The 23,189-nt window shown below is 45.3% G+C and overlaps 2 protein-coding genes across 2 annotated transcripts; one reads left to right on the top strand and one right to left on the bottom strand.

Moving 5' to 3' along the window:
* The first annotated feature begins 16,269 nt into the window (after positions 1–16,269).
* Positions 16,270–18,267, top strand: LOC109780584 (uncharacterized). Its single transcript, XM_020339162.3, has 4 exons — positions 16,270–16,507; positions 16,589–16,803; positions 16,910–17,860; positions 17,953–18,267. The coding sequence occupies exons 1-4, from the start codon at positions 16,270–16,272 to the stop codon at positions 18,265–18,267; spliced, it is 1,719 nt and encodes a 572-aa protein (XP_020194751.3).
* A 1,981-nt stretch (positions 18,268–20,248) lies between these two features.
* On the bottom strand, positions 20,249–21,510 carry LOC109780591 (uncharacterized). The gene is made up of 3 exons (XM_040400556.1): positions 21,433–21,510; positions 21,200–21,343; positions 20,249–20,902 (listed from the first exon to the last, which is right to left on the bottom strand). The coding sequence occupies exons 1-3, from the start codon at positions 21,508–21,510 to the stop codon at positions 20,249–20,251; spliced, it is 876 nt and encodes a 291-aa protein (XP_040256490.1).
* Between the last annotated feature and the right edge of the window lie 1,679 nt (positions 21,511–23,189).

The raw sequence follows: 23,189 nt of genomic DNA, 5'->3' as shown, positions 1-23,189 counted from the left end.
CATGTGGTGGTGTGCTGGAGGAGTACCTGCATTTCCTGTGCTCATATATTACAAAATCATACGGAGTAGAATCTAATTTTGTTTGCCATGCAATGTTGTAGAGCTATCATATGTGTCCTGTCATTTATTTTTCAGCCACCTGCTATCTGCTACTTTTACAGTGCACTAGTTCTGCACACACTTCACCCTTACTCTCACTATTGTGTTTTTATGCAAGGGTATTTCAGACTCTGCTGCCATGAGAGAAGCCAAAAAGAAAAGAGAGAAGTCGCTCCAGCTTCGTATGCGGGTAGGGAAGACAGGTTACAACGCTATAAAGGGTGCAGTGTCAGCAGATGGAGACGATAAATGTAGCTCTGGAGTTGATGACCTCGCTCGCAATTAACCACCATCCCAGGTGCTTGCTTTAACTTCGCGGTGTCATATGTGGTTGCATGTTCCATATGGTGTCTAGCTTGTATTCGAAAGGCCGAAGTCGGTAAGATAAGGAAAGATATTTTTTTACATGAACCACCATCCCGTGAGCACCAGAAGACAAATAGCTAGTCAGGGCACTGGCCGAGCCAGTGACAAGCCCAGCAAAGATAGGCATCACCTGGAAGCCAACTAAAAAGCTGCGATGGTGGCGAAGCAGCCCACCTCCCACCAGGCTCTCAGGTCCTAGATGATCATGCTCACCACTCCAGCCGGATGTCTAGCTTGTATTGCTTCCAATTTGGTTAAATTGCATCTGCTTAGCTTACACATTATACCTTTGAATATGACATGCCTATCTGTTTTTGGTACATACTAGTACATCTGTGTATTAACCATGTTCTTACATCAAACTAATGTTCTTGTGTATCCCTCATCAATCACTTATGACGAGGCAGGCAGGCAAGGGGACTACTCATTTAAAGAATGCAGCGTCAGCCTCCCGACATGATTCTCAAGAAACAGAAATGCTAGATGAAGATAGTGAACGTAGCTCTGTAGTTGATTACAGCATTTCCCCTACACTAGCATCGCAGGTGCTTGCTCTAACTTGGCAGCGTGATATGTGGTTGCATGTTGCATATGGTGTCTAGATTGTAATTCTTCCAATCTGGTTAAACTGCATGTGCTAGTCTGCTTAGCTTATACATTATACCTGTTAATGTGACATGCCTTCCTGTATTTAGTACATAGTACATCTGTCTATTAAGCATGTCCTTACATAAAACTATTGTTTTTTTGTATCCCGCATCAATCAACATGACGAGACACCTTTAGTATATGCAGTGCGATATTAGTTGCATCTTTCATATGATTTATAGCATGCGCTGCTTCTAATTTGTTGAAATTCCATTTATGATGGGACGCTTTTAACTTGGCAGAGTCATATTGGTTGCATCTTTCATGTGGTGTCTAGCTTGCATTGCTTCTTATTTGCTGGAATGGTTTCTGCTTAGTTTACACAAACAGTTGTGAACATGCCATGCCGTCCTGTTTTTCGTACATATTCCATCCTGGTATCATGTGTTTGCCTTACATCAAAGTAGTGATTGTCAGTATCATGCATGAATGAGTTCTGAAGAGAGAATTTTATTGCTTTTTCCTGTTGGTTTTACTTGACAATTCAAAATCAATAAAGTGGAAGGAAGTTAGCAAGGCAGCGGATAAAGGTGCTCCTTCCGAACGGAGGGCCTCTACAGTTTCTACTCCTCCACACCCCCAAGATGATTTCCAAGACAACACATGCATAGACACTCAACAAAGCTGTGTTTATGATGAGCACGTCTCCCCTAGTGCAGCATCACGGTGCTCCCTCTAACTTGGCACTGTTATATGTGGTTGCATGTTATGTGTGATGTCTAGCTTGTATTGCTTCTAATTTTGTTGAATTCCATCTGCTTACTTTACACATTATACTTGAATAAGACACGTGTTCCTGTTTCTAGAACATACAATATCTGTCTATCACACCATGTTCTTACATCAAATTACTACTGTTGTGTAACCTGCAACAATCACTTATCATAAGACACGTTTGACTTCGGAGTGTGATATAGGTTACATCTCACATTCTTTTCTAGCTTGTACTACTAATTTGTTGAAATGGCACTTATGACGAGACAGTTTTAACTTGGTAGAGTGATATTCGTTGCATCTTTCATATGGTGTCTAGCTTTCATTGCTTCTAATTTGTTGAAATGCCTTCTCCTTAGTTTACACATCATAAGCTGTGAATATGCAATGGCATTAATGACGAGAGACCTCTAACATGGTAGTGTGATGTTGTTTGCATCTTGCATATGATTTCTTGTACTGCTTCACATTTGTTTAAACGCCATTTATGATGAGACACTGTTAACTTGGCAGAGCGATATTTGTAGCATCTTTCATATGGTGTCTACCTTCCATTGCATTGCTTCTAATTTGGTGAAATGTCTTCTTCTTAGTTTACACATCATAGTTCTGGTTATCTCTTCCGTCCTGTTTTTCATACATATTACATCTTCCTATCATGTGGTTGTCTAACATCAAAGTTCAGTTCGTCTGCATCACGCATCAATTTGTTCTGAAGAACTAAATTGTTATTCGTTTTTCTTGCCAGCTTGACTTAACATGGCACAGAGAAAGAGGAAGAAACACAGAATGGCAGGGAATGCGAAGCGGATGAATCCTGCAGATTCTGCTGATACTGATGGTGCAATAGAAGGTCAAAGTCCAGCGGAAAATTCTACAAACACATCATCCCATGCTACACGAGTTGCAAAAAAAGCCAAACAGAAACAAATAGCTGCCACCAAACAAGCAGAGACATCCCTAGTTCTTGAAACACCTACCACAGTACTACCAGCGGCACGACTTACTCGTGCGTCAACTGAGCTAGCAGCACATTCCCAAGCTCCCTTGCCACCTGACACTACTTCAAAAGCACTCTTGACACAAGACGAGTTGGCAATATCAGATGAACCTTGTGAGCTTCAACAGCAAGAAGGTAGTTGCTGGAGTCAAGTTACAGTTGCATGCTTCTTTATATGTAGTCTCACAGTTTGATGTACACTAACACTTCCTATGTTCGTTGTTGGACTAGCACCTAGGCGCAAGAGGAAACAAACATCAGGGATAATGCTCGATAGGTTAACTAAATCTAGAGGAGGAAGAATGGAGATCCGTTTTGAGGCAGGTTTAAAAAGGCCACGTGATGCTACAGAGTCAGCCAAGTTAGTATCAGAGGCAGCGGTTGCCGTTAGGTGTCATGTACGTATCCTCCCAACATGGATTCAGTACAGGAATGACAAAGACGAAACCCAGTTCAACACCTTCCTCGACCATTTATCTGTAAGTATGGTTATGTATGGAAACTAGAAATATCGTCTTGCTCTGTCCCATACTTTCTAGGTTGCTGATAATGAGACTCCCATAATTTTCAACAGATGAGGTTCAAGTTGGATAGCCAAGCTGATGCAACCAGACAAGCTTGCACCCATGTTTTCAAGTCTGCTCTGCGACAGTATCGGTATAACTTGAGGAAAACTCACTTTGAAGGCAAGGCTAACAATGAACTTTCCCAAACATCTCCAGTGGAAAATATATCGGATGAAGACTGGAGGGGCCTTGTTAAACACTGGTCTGATCCGAAGTATCAGGTACATTATATATATGTGATCAGATCACATGTTGAAGTCCTATTTACGCATGTGCCACACAAATCTATCTTCTTGTAGGTGAACTGTTCAAAGAACAAGGCCAACCGTACGAAAGTGAAATTCCAACAGACGACAGGATCTCGTAGCTATATTGCACACTGCGAGGCTCTTGTAATTAGCTGCTGTTTCACTCTTTTCGCTGTACCATATTATCAGATCTATATTGACTTGTTCGAAATGCAGAGGAAAGCCCGCAAGGACCAAAAAGTACCTGAACCAAATGCTGTGGAAATCTTCAAGGACTGTCACACCAGCAAGAAGAAGGGCATGACTACACCAGTCAAAGCCGCTGTTGTAAGTCTTTAATCCTCATGCCTTTTAACTACTACTTACTCTGACTTGTGCCTTGAACTGCATGGTTTGCAGCCAATGTCTATTACTCTTTTGAATTTTATACACAATTGTCTTAGCGTATCATTGCACCTTACAAGGTTTAAAAGAGAGGAGTGATGTTCCTTTGATCTTGACCCGTAATCTAGTGCCGTGCTGGACTTGCCCACACAACGTTACAATTGCCCATTTGTCTGTTCTCAGTTGTTTTGTGATATGAATGATGTCATACTATGCTTACCGTATTATAAACTTCGTCTCTTTATCCTTAGCCCTCAATACAATGTGAAGAAATAGACAATACATTAGCGATGGTACATGGTCATATGTTTGGAACCTGGTTTTATTATGTACTTTGCAATAAAATACAACTAATATTTTACATGGGTTCACCAGAATAAGTTACTATTTTGTTTGGTTTTGCTGCCTCCTTAATATCTTCTGTTCTGGTACTACTAATGTAAAACCTCAACTCTTCAGCGAGCTATGGGAAAAATGGTGGAACCGCCACCTTCTGAAGGTGGCGAGGCAACTATAACCGCAATGTCAGCTCTTGCTGCAGTGGGTCAGTACTTGTCCACTAACAGTGCCAAAAGCACGTTCCTGCGTAATACTGGGTTGGTTTTTAAGGCAATATCGTCCAAACTGCCTCATGATCAAGATATGCAAGCTCAAAGCAATGTTGTATCTGCGCTCCAGACACAAGTCCATTCCCTAACAGAGACCCTTTGTGAAACAAGGAGAAACATTGCTCAATGTCGTCAAGATATGCATGGTTTTGAAACCAGACTATCAGAGATTTGCTATGTTGTTCAGGAGCCTAGGGGAAATGAAGGCGAGGGTTATGGTGCTCCATCGGACAATACAACATGAAAACGTAACAGTCAGGTCAAATGAACTGAGCTTCTGAACTTCTGGTGGTGCATTTATCTGCTAGATTGTTAAGTTTTATGCCAACCTTCCTTTTTTTATATAGTTGTAATTTGTTTTGGTGCGATACAAAATTTATTCTTAACGTGCAGCCACCGGCTGAAGAAAACAGCAAGCCATTTTTGTATAGTGTAGGGTGTTCCCTATATTTGCACTGGTGGCGATCTTTGATGCCGAGTGGATGTAATCTGTGCAATCGCCTTAATAGCCTAGCGTTAGTTTCGGCCTTATTTATTTCCTAGTCTTCTTTTTCCCTGGTTTGCTAGTGGCCGCAACTACCATGGGCCATATACGGGCCGTAGGATCCATGGGTCTCCTACGGGCCGTCGATAAATGGGCCTGTAATCAGTGGGCCTCGGGCCGTCGGATAAATGCGTCTACATGGGCCGTAATCGGGCGTAATTGGTATCGGCCCAGCACGGTAACAGGCCGTTAATAGGCCGTAGGACAGCAAAGGCTTAATTCTGTCATAGGCATAACGGGTCGTTAATGGGCCAGAATATAGGACGGGCTGGAAACGGCGCAACGGGTTAACAGGCCAGAAACGGGCCGACTCTTGCCATGGGCTGAATTTGGCCCATTAGGGTAACAGGCCAGTAACGGGCCGACTCTTGCCATGGGCCAAATTTGGCCCATTAGGGGAACAGGCCAGTAACGGGCCGACTCTTGCCATGGGCCGAATTTGGCCCATTAGGGGAACAGGCCAGTAACGGGCCGAAAGTAATCGAGGGCCGAAAAGGAGCCCAAGAACGTATGGGCCGTCAATAGGCCGAAAGCTAACACGGGCTGGAAACGGCCCATGTACATCACGGGCCGTTAACGGGTATAAAGAAAATTACTGTTCATTATGGGCTAGAGTCACCGTGGGCCTGTAAAGGGCCGAAAGATACGAAGGCCTCATATGGGCCGAAAGACGACATGGGCCATACATGGGCCGAAAGTGAAATGGGCTGGTGTTATATTCGACGGCCCACATGACGTTGTTGGGCCGATTTCCTTTAGGGCCTAACGGGCCGTGAGTTAACGGGCCGTAAAATGGGCTATTTGCGAAGAGACCGTTAACAGGCTTTTCATGGGCTAGCCCGTTAACTTTTGACCAAGTCAAACGGGCCGGCTTTGTAAGCTAAATGGGCCAGTGGTGGGCCGTGGCACGTGTGACATATCATAGGCGCCTATCTGACCCACTGACGAGCTGACACGTGTTTCGTCCGGCCAATAAGAATTTTACACATGGAAATTTCCCATTGGTTGGGGCTGTTAACGGGTTATCGGATCCAAAACCCGACCCGATAGCTTAACGGCGTTCCGTTACGGTGGATGCCACGTGTCGGTCACCCTTGACGAAGGCACTTCTGTGACGCGCGATTTATCGTCATGGAAGTGGACACTTCCGTGATGATAATTTTGGTAATGTCATGGAACACTTCTACGACAGCACATGTATGACTATCTTGATTCTGTCATAAAATCGTCATGGATATACATGCATGACAAAAAACGCGACCTACAGTGACAAACAAGTATCATCACGGAAGTATATTTTTTGTAGTGCATTGATGCGCGCGCGCCTGCTCTCTGCTGCAGCTGCTACCTAGTGCCTCTGCACGCCGCGTCCGCCCGAGCATTGCCCCTGCTGCAGCCCGCGCTAGGCCGTGTCCCATCCACCGCCCGGAGCTCCGCCCGCCAGCGCCTTGCCACGACCAGGCGCACCCCCACGTCGGCTCCGCTACAGCCGCTCCCGCTCGCTGCCGGCAGCCGCTAGCACCGCCCCCATGCGACGCCGCAGCCATGCCCCGTGCGCGCCGCTGCGTCCCGGTGCTGCACGTGCGTCCGCCCCGCTCGCCACTCAACTCGCCCGTCGTCTGCTACAACCGCTGCTACCGTCGCCGGGCGTCGCACTTGCCTCCCCTGCAGCCTCGCCCGCGCCAGCCGCCCCTCCCTGCGCCCGCGCCGGCTGCCGCCCGTATCGGCGTGACTCCTTCCTCGTGTACGGCCGCCGTGGGTCCTGCTAGCTTCTGCCTCCTGTCGCCGCGGCTGTTGCGCGTGCCCTGCTGAGCTCGCCCGCTGCGGCCCCTGTTGGCTGGCCGCGCCACGTCCGGCCCCTCCCGCGGCTACGAGCACGCGTGCCGGTCCCTGGCCGCCGCCGGCTATGCCCGCTAGCAGGTGTGGCCCTTGTTTAATTAGGATTTGCTAGTTTAGTCTATTAGAAGATGACAAGTGGGCCACCACCTGTTGATTATCTCCAAACTGTTGACTTAATAAAACAGTGTCCATGAAAAGTGGCCCCATGACTTAATTATTTTTTTAAAACAATTCTATCTAAACATGAGCCTATGACATGCGGGACCCACACAGAACCGTTGACCTCTGACCAGTCAATTGCTGAGTCAGCAGTTGACTGGCCCCACCAGTCAGTGGCTAGGGCTAGCTTTGGCTGTGTGTTAAAAGTTGCTGCACTGTTCTTTTATTTGAATTAAAATAATTCCAGGAATTTCTGAAAATTGCTAAAACTTTGGAAATTCATAGAAATTCAACGGTAGCTCGGATGAAAATGTTTTCTATATGAAAGTTGCTCAGAAAAATCCAACGAATCCAGATACGCGGTCTGTTCATCTGTCACATGCCCCTAGCATGCTGAACATGGAACTTTCCCCCTCTTTTCCTTTATCTGGAAAACACCAAACACCGGAAAACCCCTTCGGATGTTTTTCGTCTCCGTCTGCAACGTCTAGCACTGCGTTAGTTCACCCCTAACACCGCGTATTACCATGTTATGCTTTATGATGCTTTGTTTGCTTTATATTTATTGTTTCTTCCCCCTCTTCTCTCTGGTAGACCCCGAGACCGATGCTGCCCCTGTGACCGACTACGTCTCCGACGCCCCTTCTTCCTTTTCATTAGAGCTTCCAGGCAAGCCCCCCCTTTGATCATCCCGATATCTCCCATTCCATTCTCTCATGCTTGCATTAGATTTTGCTACTGTTATTGTTTGCTCCTATTATGATGCATAGCCTGTTTATTGTAACCTGCTGTTGGTACCTACCTGCTTATCCTAAATTGTTTAGTATAGGTTGGGTAGTGACCCATCAAAGACCCCCACTTTGTCCCGACTGCCCCGCTGGATTATCAGAAGACCCGATCAACGGGATCGAAGACCAGGCCCCGACACCGCACATCACTTTCCCCTTGGTGTTAGACACACTGTTACTATGGTTACTATGACTTTACACTGAACCATGTTACTAAGGCGGGTCGGCCCTGAGGGGTACCCGCGCGAGCTTAATTGCGGGTGATGAGGAGTCGGGTTGACCTGGAGGGTGCCCGCGAGATAATTACGAGGCGTGGCCGGGCATTCTTAGCCCTTGGCACAAGTCCTCGAGATGGGGCGACGGGGTCACATCGATCGTGAGTCTCTGCTCGTTACCGCGTGCTCCTAATCCACTACGATTTGGATATTTGATCCGAGGGGCCTCTGGCCTGATAGCACTAACCATCACGTGGGCATAGTATGGGCGTTCTGCGTCGTATGCATCAGCCGAAGGTTAATAGACGTCAGCGACTGAGCGACGCGCCCCGGGTTGGACTGCGTAAGCACCTCCTTTTTGAAGGAGGTAGCTAGGTCTGCTCATCGGCCGCATACCCAACATGCAGGAGTTCCCGGGGCGATGGTCGATGACCCCTGGGGGCATAGGTTTAGTCCGGCGTGCTGACCTCTCTATTAAGCCTAGGTCGGGTTGCGGCGTATTGTGTGGCCGAGGCCGGGCATGACCCAGGAAAGTGTGTCCGGCCAGAGTTAATCGAGCGTGGTGGGTAAGTTGGTGCACCCTGCAGGGAAGAAAACATCTATCGATAGCCTGTCCTACGGTAACGGACACCTGGAGTTGTATCCCGATCGATACAACTAGAACTGGATACTTGAGATGAGACATGGAGATGAGAACTGGATAGTATGGCTCTGGGATTTCTTTCTCGCAGGGAGTCGAGAAAGGATCTCTGGCCGAGGATGATAACACTACTACTACTTTACTTTATGCTACTCTTATCTCTTTTGATGCTGCAAGATGATTGGAGCTGCTTGAAGATGCTAGTCTTCGATAGGCTAGGCTTTCCCCCTTCTCTTCTGGCATTCCACAGTTCAGTCCACAGATACAACCCATTTCATTGATACCGATGCATATGTAGTGTAGATCCTTGCTTGCGAGTACTTTGGATGAGTACTCGCGGTTGCTTTGCTCCCCTTTTTCCCCCTTTCTTCTTCTTTCCGGTTGATGCAACCCGATGTTGGAGCCCAGGAGTCAGATGCCACCGCCGATGCCTGCTACTACGTGGAGACCACCGACGACCAGGAGTAGTTAGGAGGCTCCTAGGCAGGAGGCCTTGCCTTTTCGATCGTAGATGCTTTTGTGCTGGCCTTCTTAAGGCAAACTTGTTCAACTTATATTTGTACTCAGATATTGTTGCTTCCGCTGACTCTTGTGTATTCGAGCTTATGTATTCGAGCCCTTGAGGCCCCTGGCTTGTAATATAAAGCTTGTATTATTTTAATTTGTGTCTAGAGTTGTGTTGTGATATCTTCCCGTGAGTCCTTGATCTTGATCGTACACATTTGCGTGTATGATTAGTGTACGATTAAATCGAGGGCGTCACACTTTTCCACAAAGAATTAAATACAACGATAATTTCTGTCCTTACATGGCTGCCTCCGACAACACCAACACCCCATGCGTGAATTCGTATAAATCGCCGCGGTCGCACCCACCCTTCCGGAAGCCTGGCCACGTCGTGCCGGAGTAGCAGTGCAGGATCGGGTCCTTCCATTGTGCCTTCTTCTGAGGTGCGCGAATAGGCAGACAGTCCAGCCATGCCTCCGCCTGTACACGTCGCTGCACACATATGCATCCATCATCGCGGCATCCTCACCAACCACTTCTCCAACTCGATGCGCAACCATACGATGAGAAGATTAATCGTGTGAGGTGCATGCAGCTAGCCGAGCAAGCGTATGTGAGCTGATTGATTTTCCCGGTCAATCCAAGCACTCACACCATTTACACTTAAAAATTATGTGTAATTTAATAAAACATATTCAATATTATACTCTCTCCATCTTATAATATAAATATTTTATTACATCCAACATACTCACATATTACATCCAACGCCTTATATCTTCATTTGTAAATTCGGTGATAAGCTCGGTGTTCCCTAGCTTCTCCTTTTTCGATGCTACCTTCTCCTTGTTCTTTCTTTATAATCACCTTATCCTTGCCCCTGCTTAGAATCATCTGTTGTGGTATCCATGGCATCACTATGAAACATTGATAAATTTATGCTAATAAGAATATACAAGGTACAAAATAAGAAGAAAATAAATATTCCCTCCATATCAAAATATAAGACGCTTTTTGACACTATGACAATGTCTTTTTTTAACACAGTACAAACGCACGCGCTCACATACACGCGCATACACTCATCCCTATGAACGCACACACGCACACCCTACCTCTATGAGCACATCCAAAAGACTGAGCCAACATATCATCTTTAAATTTACGAAGTCGCCGTAGGCACCTCGTCATCAACGGGAACGTCTCCTCCTACTGAATGCGCATCGCCGGAAATCCTGAAATAAATCCAGGAATAAATGCAATCACCAGGATTTGAACTCTGGTGGGTTGGGAATACCACAGTCCCTCTAACAATTTCACAAAACGTCTTATATGAGGGAGTAGTTTGTAGAACATGAGATTGTAAACACGTGGGAATACGAAAAACACATGTGGATGAAATTCTTACCTAGGAAATTTCATCCACATAGCCATATGTTGCAATCATTTAATGACAGAAGTAAAAAAATGAGGAAAATGCAAGGAGGGAACAATATCGTGTGATTTTACAGTTAAAACATGGTCCTAACCACAGAAGAAACAAATAGAGCAATTGTTGGTATATATTTCAAAGGTACCATCAACCGCCTCCTCTAATGTATGTATGCACTCCATGCTAGCAAGAATTAGCAATTCCTACAGATTTGTGGTTGAATTGTACCTCGGTAATCTGGTAGAAACTTTTCGGCTAACTTGCCCATTAAGTTTACCATTTGTTTTGTCATATATAGAACCATTTCCTAAAAAATAAGAGTCAGAATTAGGTGTCTATAAAAAATCAAAATTGAGTTTCCAAACCGAAGGAAAAGAACTAAGAAAAACACATAGGTACTTTAATCAAACAATTGCTTAGAAAAAAAGAAGTTTAGATTGTTGTTCAGTCTTAGGTACCTGCTATATCTTCCCATTTGCATGTAACAATAACATATGTTCCCTTTGGTTGTGTCACCGACAAATAAAATAAAATGTCATCTCTGCTTATTGGAATTTCTGGGTTCAGGCATCATAAGAGTCCATTCCAGACCCCATGGGTCCTTGGGTTTCGGATGTCCTTTGGACTTGCATAAAAGGTGTCCTTCTCACGACTCTTTACAGTTGAACATCATGCACCTTGATGTTTTCTAGATGAGGCAGCAGTAAACTTCAAACACTGAACAAACAAACCAATATAAAAGAGGTCATTGGGAACAACTTAAAATATAATAAATTTAGAAAAGCAAAATAAAAATTTATGAATGTGCAACTTGCCATGGTTGACTGGACAAAATCTTTGGAACATGAAACCAGAAGCTACATAGTTTGTGAATGTAGCAAGATTTATCCGAGTTGTGACATTGTTGCCTACCTCCTGTGCTTTGAACAAAATAAGGATTAGTTGCTATAGCGTGTTTTGTTAGGTTGTCTTTTTTACCATAAGGATAATGCTACAACTGAGTCGTATGCATTTGAAAGATTTCTGTACATCATGACACTCGGCAATTATTGCCTGGATTATTTATCAGAATTTCTTTGATAATTGGAGAGCCCAGTTCACGCTTCATAGGATTTTGAGATGAGCATCACTTGGAAACTTTTCCTTAGTTTTTCCTCGATCCCCTTTTACAGTACGGTGTTTCCTATGACTCAAGAAAGAGAAAAAGAAACTACGAAAACAAAAGTCTTCACGCTTCATAATCCTCGCATGAATATCAAGGCTTCAGGATCACAACGATTTCTTCACTTTCAAAGTCTTCAGAAAGCCAAAGTCTTCAGTTGAAGACATTCATTTTTAGGGGTCGACTTTCTCTGTAAATATCAAACCCCTCATAGACTTATAGACATGTGTACATTAACAAACACATTAGTCCCTTAATCTATAAGTCTTCAATACACCAAAATTACTAAGGGGCACTAGATGCACTTACAGTTATTCATCCAAAAATCAATTTAGGACTTCATGAAATAGCTGAAGTAATGCTATAATTCAATTTCTTCGTGCAAAAAAAGTAATCAAATTTCATGGTCCTTGTATATGAGAGTGAAATTGTACAGTCTGCTATGGTATCAATAATCACATATCTTACCGTGATATCTTTAAGGCAGGACAAGCGTACATGAAAGACCGACATCAATAGCAGCCAGACAGTGTGCACAGAAGCCTGCTGCTTCGTTCATTGATATGGCCATGGCAGCCCAGCACTCAACCCGTGACATCGGCATGGCATATCTCATGGCATAAACATGCTACCGTTGTACTTGGATGATGAAGGCCCTCAACAAATCCCATCGTGGTGCAACCTTATGGCAGAGTCCAATTGAGATGAAAAAGGAGCAGGTCGTTGCCAAGGTCAACAGTGTAGCCGTTCATCATGAAGGTTTTGCCACCGTTGGTTTGCTTATAGGCGAAGACGGTGTCATTGGAACCAACCTCTAGAACACATCTACTAATCACCTACACGAACTCCCAACCTGCTCTGTAAAACAAAAATTGAAATAAAACCGATTCGGAAAACTAAACGACTCCCAAACAAAAATTGAAATAAAATAGATCCAACAAATGAGTGAGAGGGGTTAGGGATCCTGCAATAGTCGATTATAGGATGGGGCAGGGTGACCAGCTTCACGGCCCGCATAACCTAGCTGGATGGGATGGTCGTCACACGAGGTGGCACCATTGGAGGACGGGAGGATGGCAAACAACAGTAGCGTACACATGGCATACCAGGGATCGGCGGAGGCAGAGGCGTCCGTGGGGTTCCGCCTTTATATCGAGCGAGCCGTAGTCCCCCCTCTTCGCCTCTTCGAGAAAAATCCCCAAAACTAGGCAACCTGCGATTCCACCCGAAAGCCAAATTCCTCGGCGAGTTGAGGTGCGGCGAATCAGGGGTCTGCTCATGGCCGACAAGGAGGAGTTTTCGCTGAAGACCTGCACCGCCACCAATTCAAGGGCGGGCGGATCAGGAGCTTCGATGGCCCCAGATGGTTTCTCGGAGGCGTTCCTTGGAGAGCAAACTGGAGCCAAGAGGAAGGGGCGGAAGCGGAGGGACGGTCGCAAGGGGTCTGCCACGAAGACGAAGGGAGAGGAGACGGCTGACCAGACCGCGATGACCAAGATGGCTGCTCTGGCTGAGAAGGCGACGATGCCGGTGGCGGCTGACGAGACGGCAGAGAAGCAGGAGCAGGAGCAGGAGGAGGACTTTGACAAGATCCTTGAAAAGGCCAAAGCAGAATACGCTCAGCTTATGGACAATTTGTTTGGTGGTGGCCAGCCAAAGGTGAAGTGGGTGAGGTATCCCTCGTACATGTCGTATCCAGGTATGGAGGCCGACATGGATGCTGATGGTTTCAAATTTGATGAGGAGGTTGAGCGATGATGAGGTTGCTCTGGTATATATATCCTGCGAGTGAATTGCAAGAAACCACCACATTTGGGGCTTCTCTTGCAGAAAAATACCTGGTCGCTAATCTTTTGCAAAAGCCACCGCACATTCGGTAATAGTTTTGCAGAGTGCACTGAACCTGTCATTTGGCGCGGTTGAGGGTGTTTCCGACAGGTGAGGCCCAATTTGGGTGACGTGGCCTAACGGACGCGCTGACGGCGCCGTTTGGTCCAGACCGACGCGGTCTGGTCGCGCCGGACAGACCGACCGCCTGCAGCTGACCAGACCAGACCTCTCCCTCCAGCTCCAAATCCATGGCGACGACGAAACCTGGCGGCGTGGACGGCGGCGGCGGAGTTGCTGCCGGTGGGGATGCTCCGGGCGGCAGTGCTAGAGATCCACCGGAGTACTGCGGGAGCTCCCATCCCTCGAGCGCGCTGCCTCTTCCCCAACCGCCCTCGCCGCCGAAGTCGTTGGAATACGCGGCGGCTACTGCATTCGCCCAGGCGGTGAAGGCCAATCCGACGGGCAGCCACCATTTTGCCTCGTCCTTCGGCGGTGTGGAGTAAGTCATCCTCCTCCTTCTTTGTCATTTCCCCGATTGGTATTCTAGGGTTAGGGTTCTATGGTTATTGTTCTTGGGTACGTGTAGTACGATTAAGGTTCTAGGGTTAGGGTTAGTGTTATATGACATCATCTCTGTCAACTGATTGTTGGTGTCACAGAAATTAATTTTAACATGAGTACTTTGACACAAATCCTCTGTGTCTGTTGTTTGATCAAATACTCTCTTTCACCAACTTTAGTATTGTAAATTGAATCAGAAATTTCTGTTGCCACCATTTTTAACTCTGTTAACTGAATTTTGTGAACACTGTTAACTGTTAACTAAATTTATTGAACATTGTACACTGTTAACTGAATTTCTTTAACACTGTTAACTGGATTTTAACACTGTTAACTGAATTTATGTTGCCACCAATGAGACCTCTTAACAATAATTTTAACATTGTTAGATGAATTACTTAACAGCAAAATTAAATGCATTTTATCTGAATTTGTAGCTTGGATGATGAAGAATGAGAAGTGACGTTCCATTTCCTAGACAGAGATAACTTGGAAAGAACAATCTGTTTATCAAACATAACCTTCTGGAATCTCATTGCTCTAATAGAGGTAGAAGGCTATAGTTCAAGGGATTTTATGTATTATGTTAGAGATCCAGGAGCTGGGGTGTCTGGAATGGAAGAATTAACTGATGATGACAAGGTGGAAGAAATGTTGGATCACATAGCTAGTAAAGGAAAGAATGTTGTTAACATTACAGTTATGAGAAGTGATGCACCTAGACCAGTTGATTTGAACATTGGTCATGCTTATGAAGAGCAGGTTCCTTTGTCAGAAATAGGTGTACCAGTTGTCTATGAGGTAGACAATTCAGGAGTTCTTTTCCCAAGTCCAGTGAAACCACAACCACAGCCAGTCCAAGTAATGAACACACAGGAGAGCTCTTGTTTGTTGAAGCAAAAGGGCCCAAGTGAACCTGAGTTTGCTTTGGACAATGGTAATGAGAGGCATGAGTATTTCATGGAGACAGACCAAGAGCAAGGGCACATTGAGCAGATGATGGAGCAGAAAAGAAATGAAGAAATTCAGAGGTACAGGAGTAATAAGATACAAAGAGAGAAGTACAAGGCAGCAAAAAGAAAACTCCCACAGCTGCTTGCTGAGGAGTTCACTGATAGTGAAAGTGAGGATGAAGATCTAGAAGATGAGGACATATTGGCTAGGTTGGAGGCAATGAAGAGGCATAGGGATGATCCACTATATCACTTTGAAGGAGACACTGATGTAGAAGAGCTATATGGACCAGATGAGGAGGAGGAGGAGAATGAAGGATGAGATGAAGAGGAAGGACAGGAGGAGCCACTAGATGAGGGCTTGAGAGGAGGAAGCAGTGCAGGAGGTAGCAGCAGCACAGGAGGAAGTAAGAGGAGGGGGAAGGGGACAACAACAACATCCCATGCAAGTTTGGATCAAATCATAGAGCAAGACTGGGCACCTTCATCTGATGAGGAGAGCAACCCAGGTGACTTAAGTCAGGAAGAGAATGATTGGGCTCAGCTTCCAGCATTTAAGCTACCAAATGGTAGGAAGAGCAGGGCCAAAAAGAATAAAGTTAGGGTTTGGTATGATGAGAAGAGGGAAAACCCACAAGAACAATTTGTCAAGAAACTTTGTTTCCTAGATGTGCAACAGTTCAGAAGGGCACTGCTTACATTTCACATCTCACAAAACAGGAACTACTCATTTCATAGGAACTGCTCAGATAGAGTTATTGTAGTTTGCAGTACAGATGACTGTCCTTTTTTCATTGCTGCTTCCAAAATTGCACATGAGAAGACATTTTGCATAAAGAAAATGAACTTGTACCACAATTGTCCTGCTGTTGGAGAGAGCACCAAAGTGACTGCTAGGTGGTTGGCACATGAGTGTGAGCAACAGTTAAGGTCTGACATAAACACACCAGTCCAGGCAATATTGGACAATTTGAAGAAAAAACATGGAATTGAAGTGTCCATTCACATGGCCTACAGGGCAAGGAAAGTAGCTAAGGAAGTTGTCCAAGGAGATCAGAGGGCACAATACACTAGGATAAGGGATTACCTCCAAGCTGTGCTGGATACCAATCCTGGAAGTAGATGCATTGTTACAACAAAGCATTTAAAGACTCATCCTAGCATAAACCCTAGATTTCATGGCTTGTTCATGTGCCTCAATGCTTGCAAAGAGGGCTTCCTAAATGGTTGCAGACCCTTCATAGGTACTTGCATAATTATTTTCCCAACATTTTTCCCATTGCATTTGGTTATGTTTGGTACTAATGTGTTATGTTTGGTTTTAGGTGTTGATGGTTGCTTTGTTAAGTTGACAACAGGGCAACAAATATTGGCTGCAACTGGAAGAGATGGTAATAACAACATCTTTCCCATTGCATTTGCAATTGTTGACAAGGAAGACACTGCCAGCTGGTCCTGGTTTCTAACCCAGCTCAAGTATGCTCTTGGTGGTGAGTCAGGGAAGTATGGCAACTACACTATCATATCTGATAGACAAAAGGTACCTCACACATCATCATTCTTATATTTACTGAAGTTTTACCATGCTTAGTACTGTCAAATTGTTTGTTGTTATACTATATTTTGAACACTAGTTATTTAAACAGGGCCTTCTTAAAGCCATAAACAATGTCTTCCCAAATTGCCCTCAAAGATTCTGCCTTAGACATATTTATCAGAACTTTCAAACAGCTGGCTTTAGAGGTGAAGAGTTAAAGAAGTATATGGATCAGGCTAGTTATTCATATACTGAGCATGGTTTTGATCAAGCAATGGAAGGCATGAAAAGAGAGTGTGAGGCAGCTTGGAAATGGCTTAGAAAGATACCCAAGCATACATGGGCTAGACATGCCATGGACAAAAATTGTAAAACTGATTTGGTTGTTAACAATATTAGTGAAGTTTTCAACAAAATGATACTTGATGTGAGAGGGAAACCAATTAAAACCATGGTTGATGGCATCAGAACTAAATTGCTAGTTAAGTTCAATGCAAACAGGACCAAGACTGAGACAACCAAGTGGCAGATATGCCCAACATATGCTGAAAAGCTAGAAGAAGCAAAACACCATGCTAGATACTGTCAGTCCATCAAAGTAGGACCTGATCTATACCAGGTTAGCAGTGGAGAAAGCACATGTGCAGTAAATCTACAAGTGCACACATGTGGGTGTAGCAAATGGGACATGACTAGTGTTCCTTGCAAGCATGGTGTTTCTGCAATTAACAAGGCAAAACTTCATCCAGAAGATTTTGTTAGTGATTTCTTCAAGAAACCAAGGTACCAAGAAGCCTACAATCCAATTGTGTATCCTGTGCCTGGGCCTAATCTATGGCCAAATACTGGGACCCCTGACATAGAACCACCAGTTTTCAGAGACAAGCCAGGAAAGAAGCAGACTAAGAGGAGAAGGAATCAGTTTGAGAAGCCAGCTCCCAACGATACTTCAAGGATGGCAACAATAACCTGCAGCAATTGCAACTTGACAGGTCATAGGTACACTAGCTGCCATAAAAATATGAAGCCAGCCCTAGCACTGAGAAGGAACCAACACCAGGTTAAATCTTGTGTATATATGTTGTCACTGCAGGTTAAATCTTGTGTATATTTAATACTATGTTCTAATCTGTCTATATGTTGTCACTGCAGGAAAACAGGAGAGTTGATGCACCAGCAGCAAGGACAAGAGCTCCAGCTGCAACCAGTGCAACACCAAGGACAGGTCCATCAGCTCCAGCTGCAACTAGGGCTGCACCTAGAGCAACTCTTTCTGCTCCTGCTCCAACAAGGCCAACTTCATCTTCTGCTGCTGCTTATAGGCCTAGTTCATCTTCTGCTACTGCTGCTAGGTCAAGGGCAAAGAGAACATTCATACCACCAAGAGTGTCAGGTACTGGAAGAGTGAGAAAGCCATCATACAAGATGTCTGAATGGTTCAATTGTTCTCAGGGCAGCAAGAAGTGATGTCATGTTGAAACATGTTTAATTCAGCCTGTTTTGGCTAGTTTGTGATGAAGAATATTAAGAATTTCATGTTGAAACCAGTTAGTTCAAGTCCAAGTGGTGGACTATGTAATGTACCTAATGGTTGCGATGCACTATGGTACTCTGGTTATGATGATGAACTTATTAGTTATCATGTTTTCAAGAAGTTTTCATTCTGTTGTTGTGATGATGATCATAGTTTCATAGTTGATATGATGATGATCTTAGTTTTCATGGTGTTGATATGATGATGATCTTAGTTTTCATTTTGGGTGCCTCGGCGTCGACAAAACCCAAAATGGGTCCACTTGGGTATTTTGGGTGCCTCAGCGTCGACAAAACCCAAAATGGGTCCACTTGGGCATTTTGGGTGTCTCGGCGTCGACAAAACCCAAAATGGGTCCACTTGGGCATTTTGGGTGCCTCGGCGTCGACATATTAATTTTATAAAACCAAAAAAAATTGCACAAAAATTGTTTGGCATGGGGCTCGAACCCAGGACCAGTGGGTAGTAACCATGCGTTCAATACCAATGGGATAGTGCTAGTGATCTTGTTTGAGTAGCATCTGCTATTTTACTTATATTTAGTTAGGCACGCACTGTGTTGAGAGTGCGTTGCGGCCCGCAGCATGGTGAATGTGCGTTCAGTATAACTAGTCGTTTCGGTTTCTCACTGTTTAATACCTGTCCACCCACCGCTCTCTCCGCCCACTCGCCGCCCGCACCGCCCACTCCTCTTCCCCCCCTCTCCTATCGAAACCACCGCCGACAGCCACCCCCACCGCCGTCGCCATGGACTGGCAGCTGGCCATTGAAGAGCTCGCCAACAACAACCAGGAGCTGCGCGCACAGTACAGGGAGATCGCACGTTGGTTCCCCAGTCTAGCGATGCTGAGGAACCATGCCCGCGGCCTGGTGAAGGTGATGACACCTGCCTAAAGGCAGCGTGCCTTCCCTGCCGGCCGCACCGTCCCGCCGGCGACCATTCTCCTATGGGCGATGCGCGAGGTGCAGCGCTCCCCCGACCCCAGGCAGCGCGGCCGTTGGTGGATGTACCGCTCATCCACCACGCCGCCGGCCGCCGCGGATGACATCACCGATGCCGTCCTCGCTCTCCCAGCCCCCATCAACAACGCCTACTGGGAGAGGCGCAATCCATGGGTCCTCGGGCCACACGAGGACTCTGACGCCGAGTCCTCTGACGACTACAACTCTGACAAAACTGACGACTACTCCTCTAACGACGAGGTGGACGAGGTCGTCGTACTCTCCTCCGACTCCTCCGATGACGAGCCTGATGTGCAGCTCCTGGCGTCCGTCCTCGACGCCGTGGAGGGGCAGAAGAACAACCCAATTGATGTGGATAAGCTATCGGAGGTCACCGACAATCCAGAGCTCGTTGTCGTGAAGCAAGAAGAGGAGGGCGGCGGTGAAGATGTGGTGGAGCCAGCGCCGGCCAAGAAGAAGAGGGCGGCGGTGAACAACAATGACGTGCGGCGCTCCCAACGCCTGAAGATGCTGAAGAAGGAGGAGTGACATGCTGTCTTCAGTTTCGTCAGTAGAAGAAAAAGTTCAGTTTCGTCAGTATGTTAGTTTGCCAGTTCTATCTATGTCAGTTGTATCTATGTCAGACTATCTATGCAGCTACTATCTATGTTAGTATGCCAGTTCTATCTATGTCAGTTCTATCTATGTCAGACTATCTATGCAGTATGAACTTGCTATCTATGTTCACTATCTACTTGCTGTAATCCAAGCTGTTAATTCATCACAAACTGAACTTAATACAAGCTGATAATTCATCACAAACAGAGTACTCTCACAAACAACATACAATCCAAGGTTCATTGCTACAGAAATAATAGAGTTCACCACAATAAAGCTTGACACATTACAAGCTTTCCTCCATAGCTACTACAAAAGACATCATTGACACACATGGTCAGACAGCAACACAACTTAGTCTTCATCACAAATAGCCTTAATCTGGTGAAGCTTCCTCTTGTTGCTATCACCTGCTGTCTTGAGCTCAACAATGCAGGAAGCAAGAGTACTCTTCTCCATGGTCAACTTCTCCTTCACTTTCATAAGCTCAGCAATGCAACAATCCAGCTTATCCTTCTCTTTCTTCAGGTCATCCTTCTCTTTCTTCGGGTCAGCATAGCAAATCTCCAAAGTCCTCTTATCAGAGGTCAACTTTTCCTTCTCTTTAAGATGGTTGAACTTCAAATTCCTAATGACAGTGGCTTGAGCTACATGAATTTTCTTTAACTGGTCAACAACAGCCTTCAATTTTTTGATCTCAACATCTTTTGTCATGCTGCTTTCCACACTAACTGAAATGTTCTCAGCATCATTCTTCTGGTTTACCTCAGGCTGGCTATCCTTATAATCCAAGAGGTTGTTCACATCTTCAACAAGCTTCTCATATGTCTCCTGCAACTCTTTTTTCTGCTGTGTGAGATTGTGTACAGTGCTTGAATGCTTCAGGCATGCCATCTTGTTTTCATGTTGGCTATGCTCATACATAAGCCACAGCTTATGAATAGCATTCTGTAGATGCTCTGGCCAATGCTCATCTACCCACTGCACTAATCCACAATTTCCAACACCCTACAAAAGAAAAAATCAGTTCAAAATTACAGACATTACTTACAGATTCAGTTAAAATAGCTGATTCAGTTTATGTACCAGAATCAGATTCATTTAATGATGAATAATTATGAAAACTACAACTAAGAACAGTACCTATGAACCCTAGAACTAAATTCAGTAACTATGAACCCTAGAACATGAGCAGTAACTATGTACCCTAGAACATGAACATTAACTATGAACCCTAGAAAATGAACAGTAACTACAAACCCTAGAACAAGAATTGGAATGCTGCAAACACAACTTAAAACTTACTTCAGTGGCACAGGCAATGAACCTCCTACCAGTGCTTATCCCCTCAAATGCAACATACTTCCTCCCTGGATTCCCATGCTCACAAATCACATTCAAGTCGTCAGCAAGACCCTCGAACGACGGCTCATCAATTGTAGCTGGGATCTGAGAAATCCAACAAAAACTTGTTCAAATCAAGCAAATGTTCAACCCTAGAAACCCTAGAACAGAAATGAGCAATAGAAGGTTCTGACCTTGAGAGGGGAGTCGTCGGAGGAGATGTACTGCGCGCCGGAGCCGTCAGTGCTCTCACTGTCGCTCCAGGACACCATGGCGGACGGCGGCCGGCGGTGACCGGAGAGGAGAAGAGCAAATGGGAGGGGAGCGAGCGAGCGTGGGAGCAGAGAGAGCGAGCGTGAGAGCAGAAAGAGCGAGCAAGATGTGGTCGGGCGCGGGCGGTCTGTCTCTGGCGACCCGACCGCGTCTGTCTTAAGCAAACGGCGCCGTCCACGCGTCCGTTAGGCCACGTCAGAGATTTTGGGCCCCACCTGTCGGAAACGCCCTCAACCGCGCCAAATGACAGGTTCAATGCACTCTGCAAAACTATTACTGAATGTGCGGTGGCTTTTGCAAAAGATTAGGGACCAGGTATTTTTCTGCAAGAGAAGCCCCAAATGTGATGGTTTCTTACAATTCACTCATATCCTGCTGAACGTACAGAACCATTCTCCTAAAGATCATAATGTATAGTCCATTGATTGGCCCGTCACCCAGAAAGTTTGTGAAACCTGCACAGGAAAATGATAGCCTCATCTGTGAGACCTTCCCAGTCCAAAGTGTTGCTTATTTTTCGAGCATCTGTAAACTACGAGGTTAATTGGTTCGCTGTTAAAGTTTGGGATTGCCAATATTTGCAAGCCAACAGTTGGCAAAATCAAAATTTACCAAAAATTGACAACTTTTTAAGAGGTGAGCAAAAATTAATTGATAGCCAACCAATTGAGAGCCAAATTTTTAGACTTGCCAACAATTACCAATTGTTGGCATCAAACCAATTAGGCTCCACATCTGATGCCAGAAATTCACCAAAACAAAATAACCTGACATGAGTCATAGCAAGATCAGAACATGTATGGCATTAGTAGGCATTGCAACTCCGAACATATGCAGAACATTCTCCTAACGATCATAACTCGTAATTCGTAAACACCAAATTCTAATCGACAAAAAGAATGATGCACCAGCCTTTCATGGTTCACGAAAATAAGAAAACCACCGAAACAAAAACCAAAAAGGCTCCACCGCAAAAATATCCTTTGGACTAAAATCCTGTGTAAAAGCAACGTTCCGCAAACACAAAAACATAAAACTTCACACTGCATAGTCTTTTAGAGTTACGGCAGGCTCTTAATTGCTGATTTAGTACAGACGTAAAAATGAATTCTTAAATTATAATGAATATTCAGTCACTCCCTTCCTCTTACTTGGTTTCAACAAAGCATAAAAACATTTCCCCCTGTGTAAACCAACATCTGCTTGGAATTTAAAGAAGACCCAAATTGAAAATGGAATAAAAAGACTGTCCCTTGCTGCAGCAAAAAAGATTTGGCAGTTTTACTTATACCTCCATCCCACTAAGGGCATCTCCAACGCCGACTTTCAAACCTCCTGCAACCGTTCAGACCGCGTTGTCCAGCCGCGAAAGCCATCCAACGCCGACATGTATCGGTCCGCGGAGCAGTCCGGACGCGATTTCTCCCGCAAACCGGAGACAAACGCCGGGGGGTGGGGGGTTGCAGGAGTCCGGACAAGCGAAACGCCGCTCTCCGCCCCCTGGCCCACCCAAAAGAAGGCGGAGCCCGCGCTTTTGTAGCATCCTGCACTATTTTCGTGCCAAAATACCCCCACTCTCTTCTTCTATTCCTTGCCGCTCTCCGTCCAATTCCCGCTCATTTCTCCCACCCTCTCCTTTCTTCCGCCGCCGACGCATGGAACCGTCGGAGAACTTGTT

This window comes from Aegilops tauschii, chromosome 2 (assembly GCF_002575655.3).
Source record: "Aegilops tauschii subsp. strangulata cultivar AL8/78 chromosome 2, Aet v6.0, whole genome shotgun sequence".
NCBI classification, from domain to species: Eukaryota; Viridiplantae; Streptophyta; class Magnoliopsida; order Poales; family Poaceae; genus Aegilops; species Aegilops tauschii.
This window is presented reverse-complemented; position numbering and strand designations above follow the sequence as displayed.

What these genes read in the sequence shown, in the direction of transcription:
- LOC109780584 (XM_020339162.3), top strand. Translation starts at nt 16,270, where the DNA reads ATGGCCTACAGGGCAAGGAAAGTAGCTAAGGAAGTTGTCCAAGGAGAT. An exon ending in TCATATCTGATAGACAAAAG is followed by an intron (nt 16,804 to 16,909) that starts GTACCTCACACA and finishes TTATTTAAACAG; the next exon opens with GGCCTTCTTAAAGCCATAAA. An exon ending in TGAGAAGGAACCAACACCAG is followed by an intron (nt 17,861 to 17,952) that starts GTTAAATCTTGT and finishes TTGTCACTGCAG; the next exon opens with GAAAACAGGAGAGTTGATGC.
- LOC109780591 (XM_040400556.1), bottom strand. Translation starts at nt 21,510, where the DNA reads ATGGTGTCCTGGAGCGACAGTGAGAGCACTGACGGCTCCGGCGCGCAG. An exon ending in CCGACGACTCCCCTCTCAAG is followed by an intron (nt 21,344 to 21,432) that starts GTCAGAACCTTC and finishes TGGATTTCTCAG; the next exon opens with ATCCCAGCTACAATTGATGA. An exon ending in TCATTGCCTGTGCCACTGAA is followed by an intron (nt 20,903 to 21,199) that starts GTAAGTTTTAAG and finishes TTTCTTTTGTAG; the next exon opens with GGTGTTGGAAATTGTGGATT.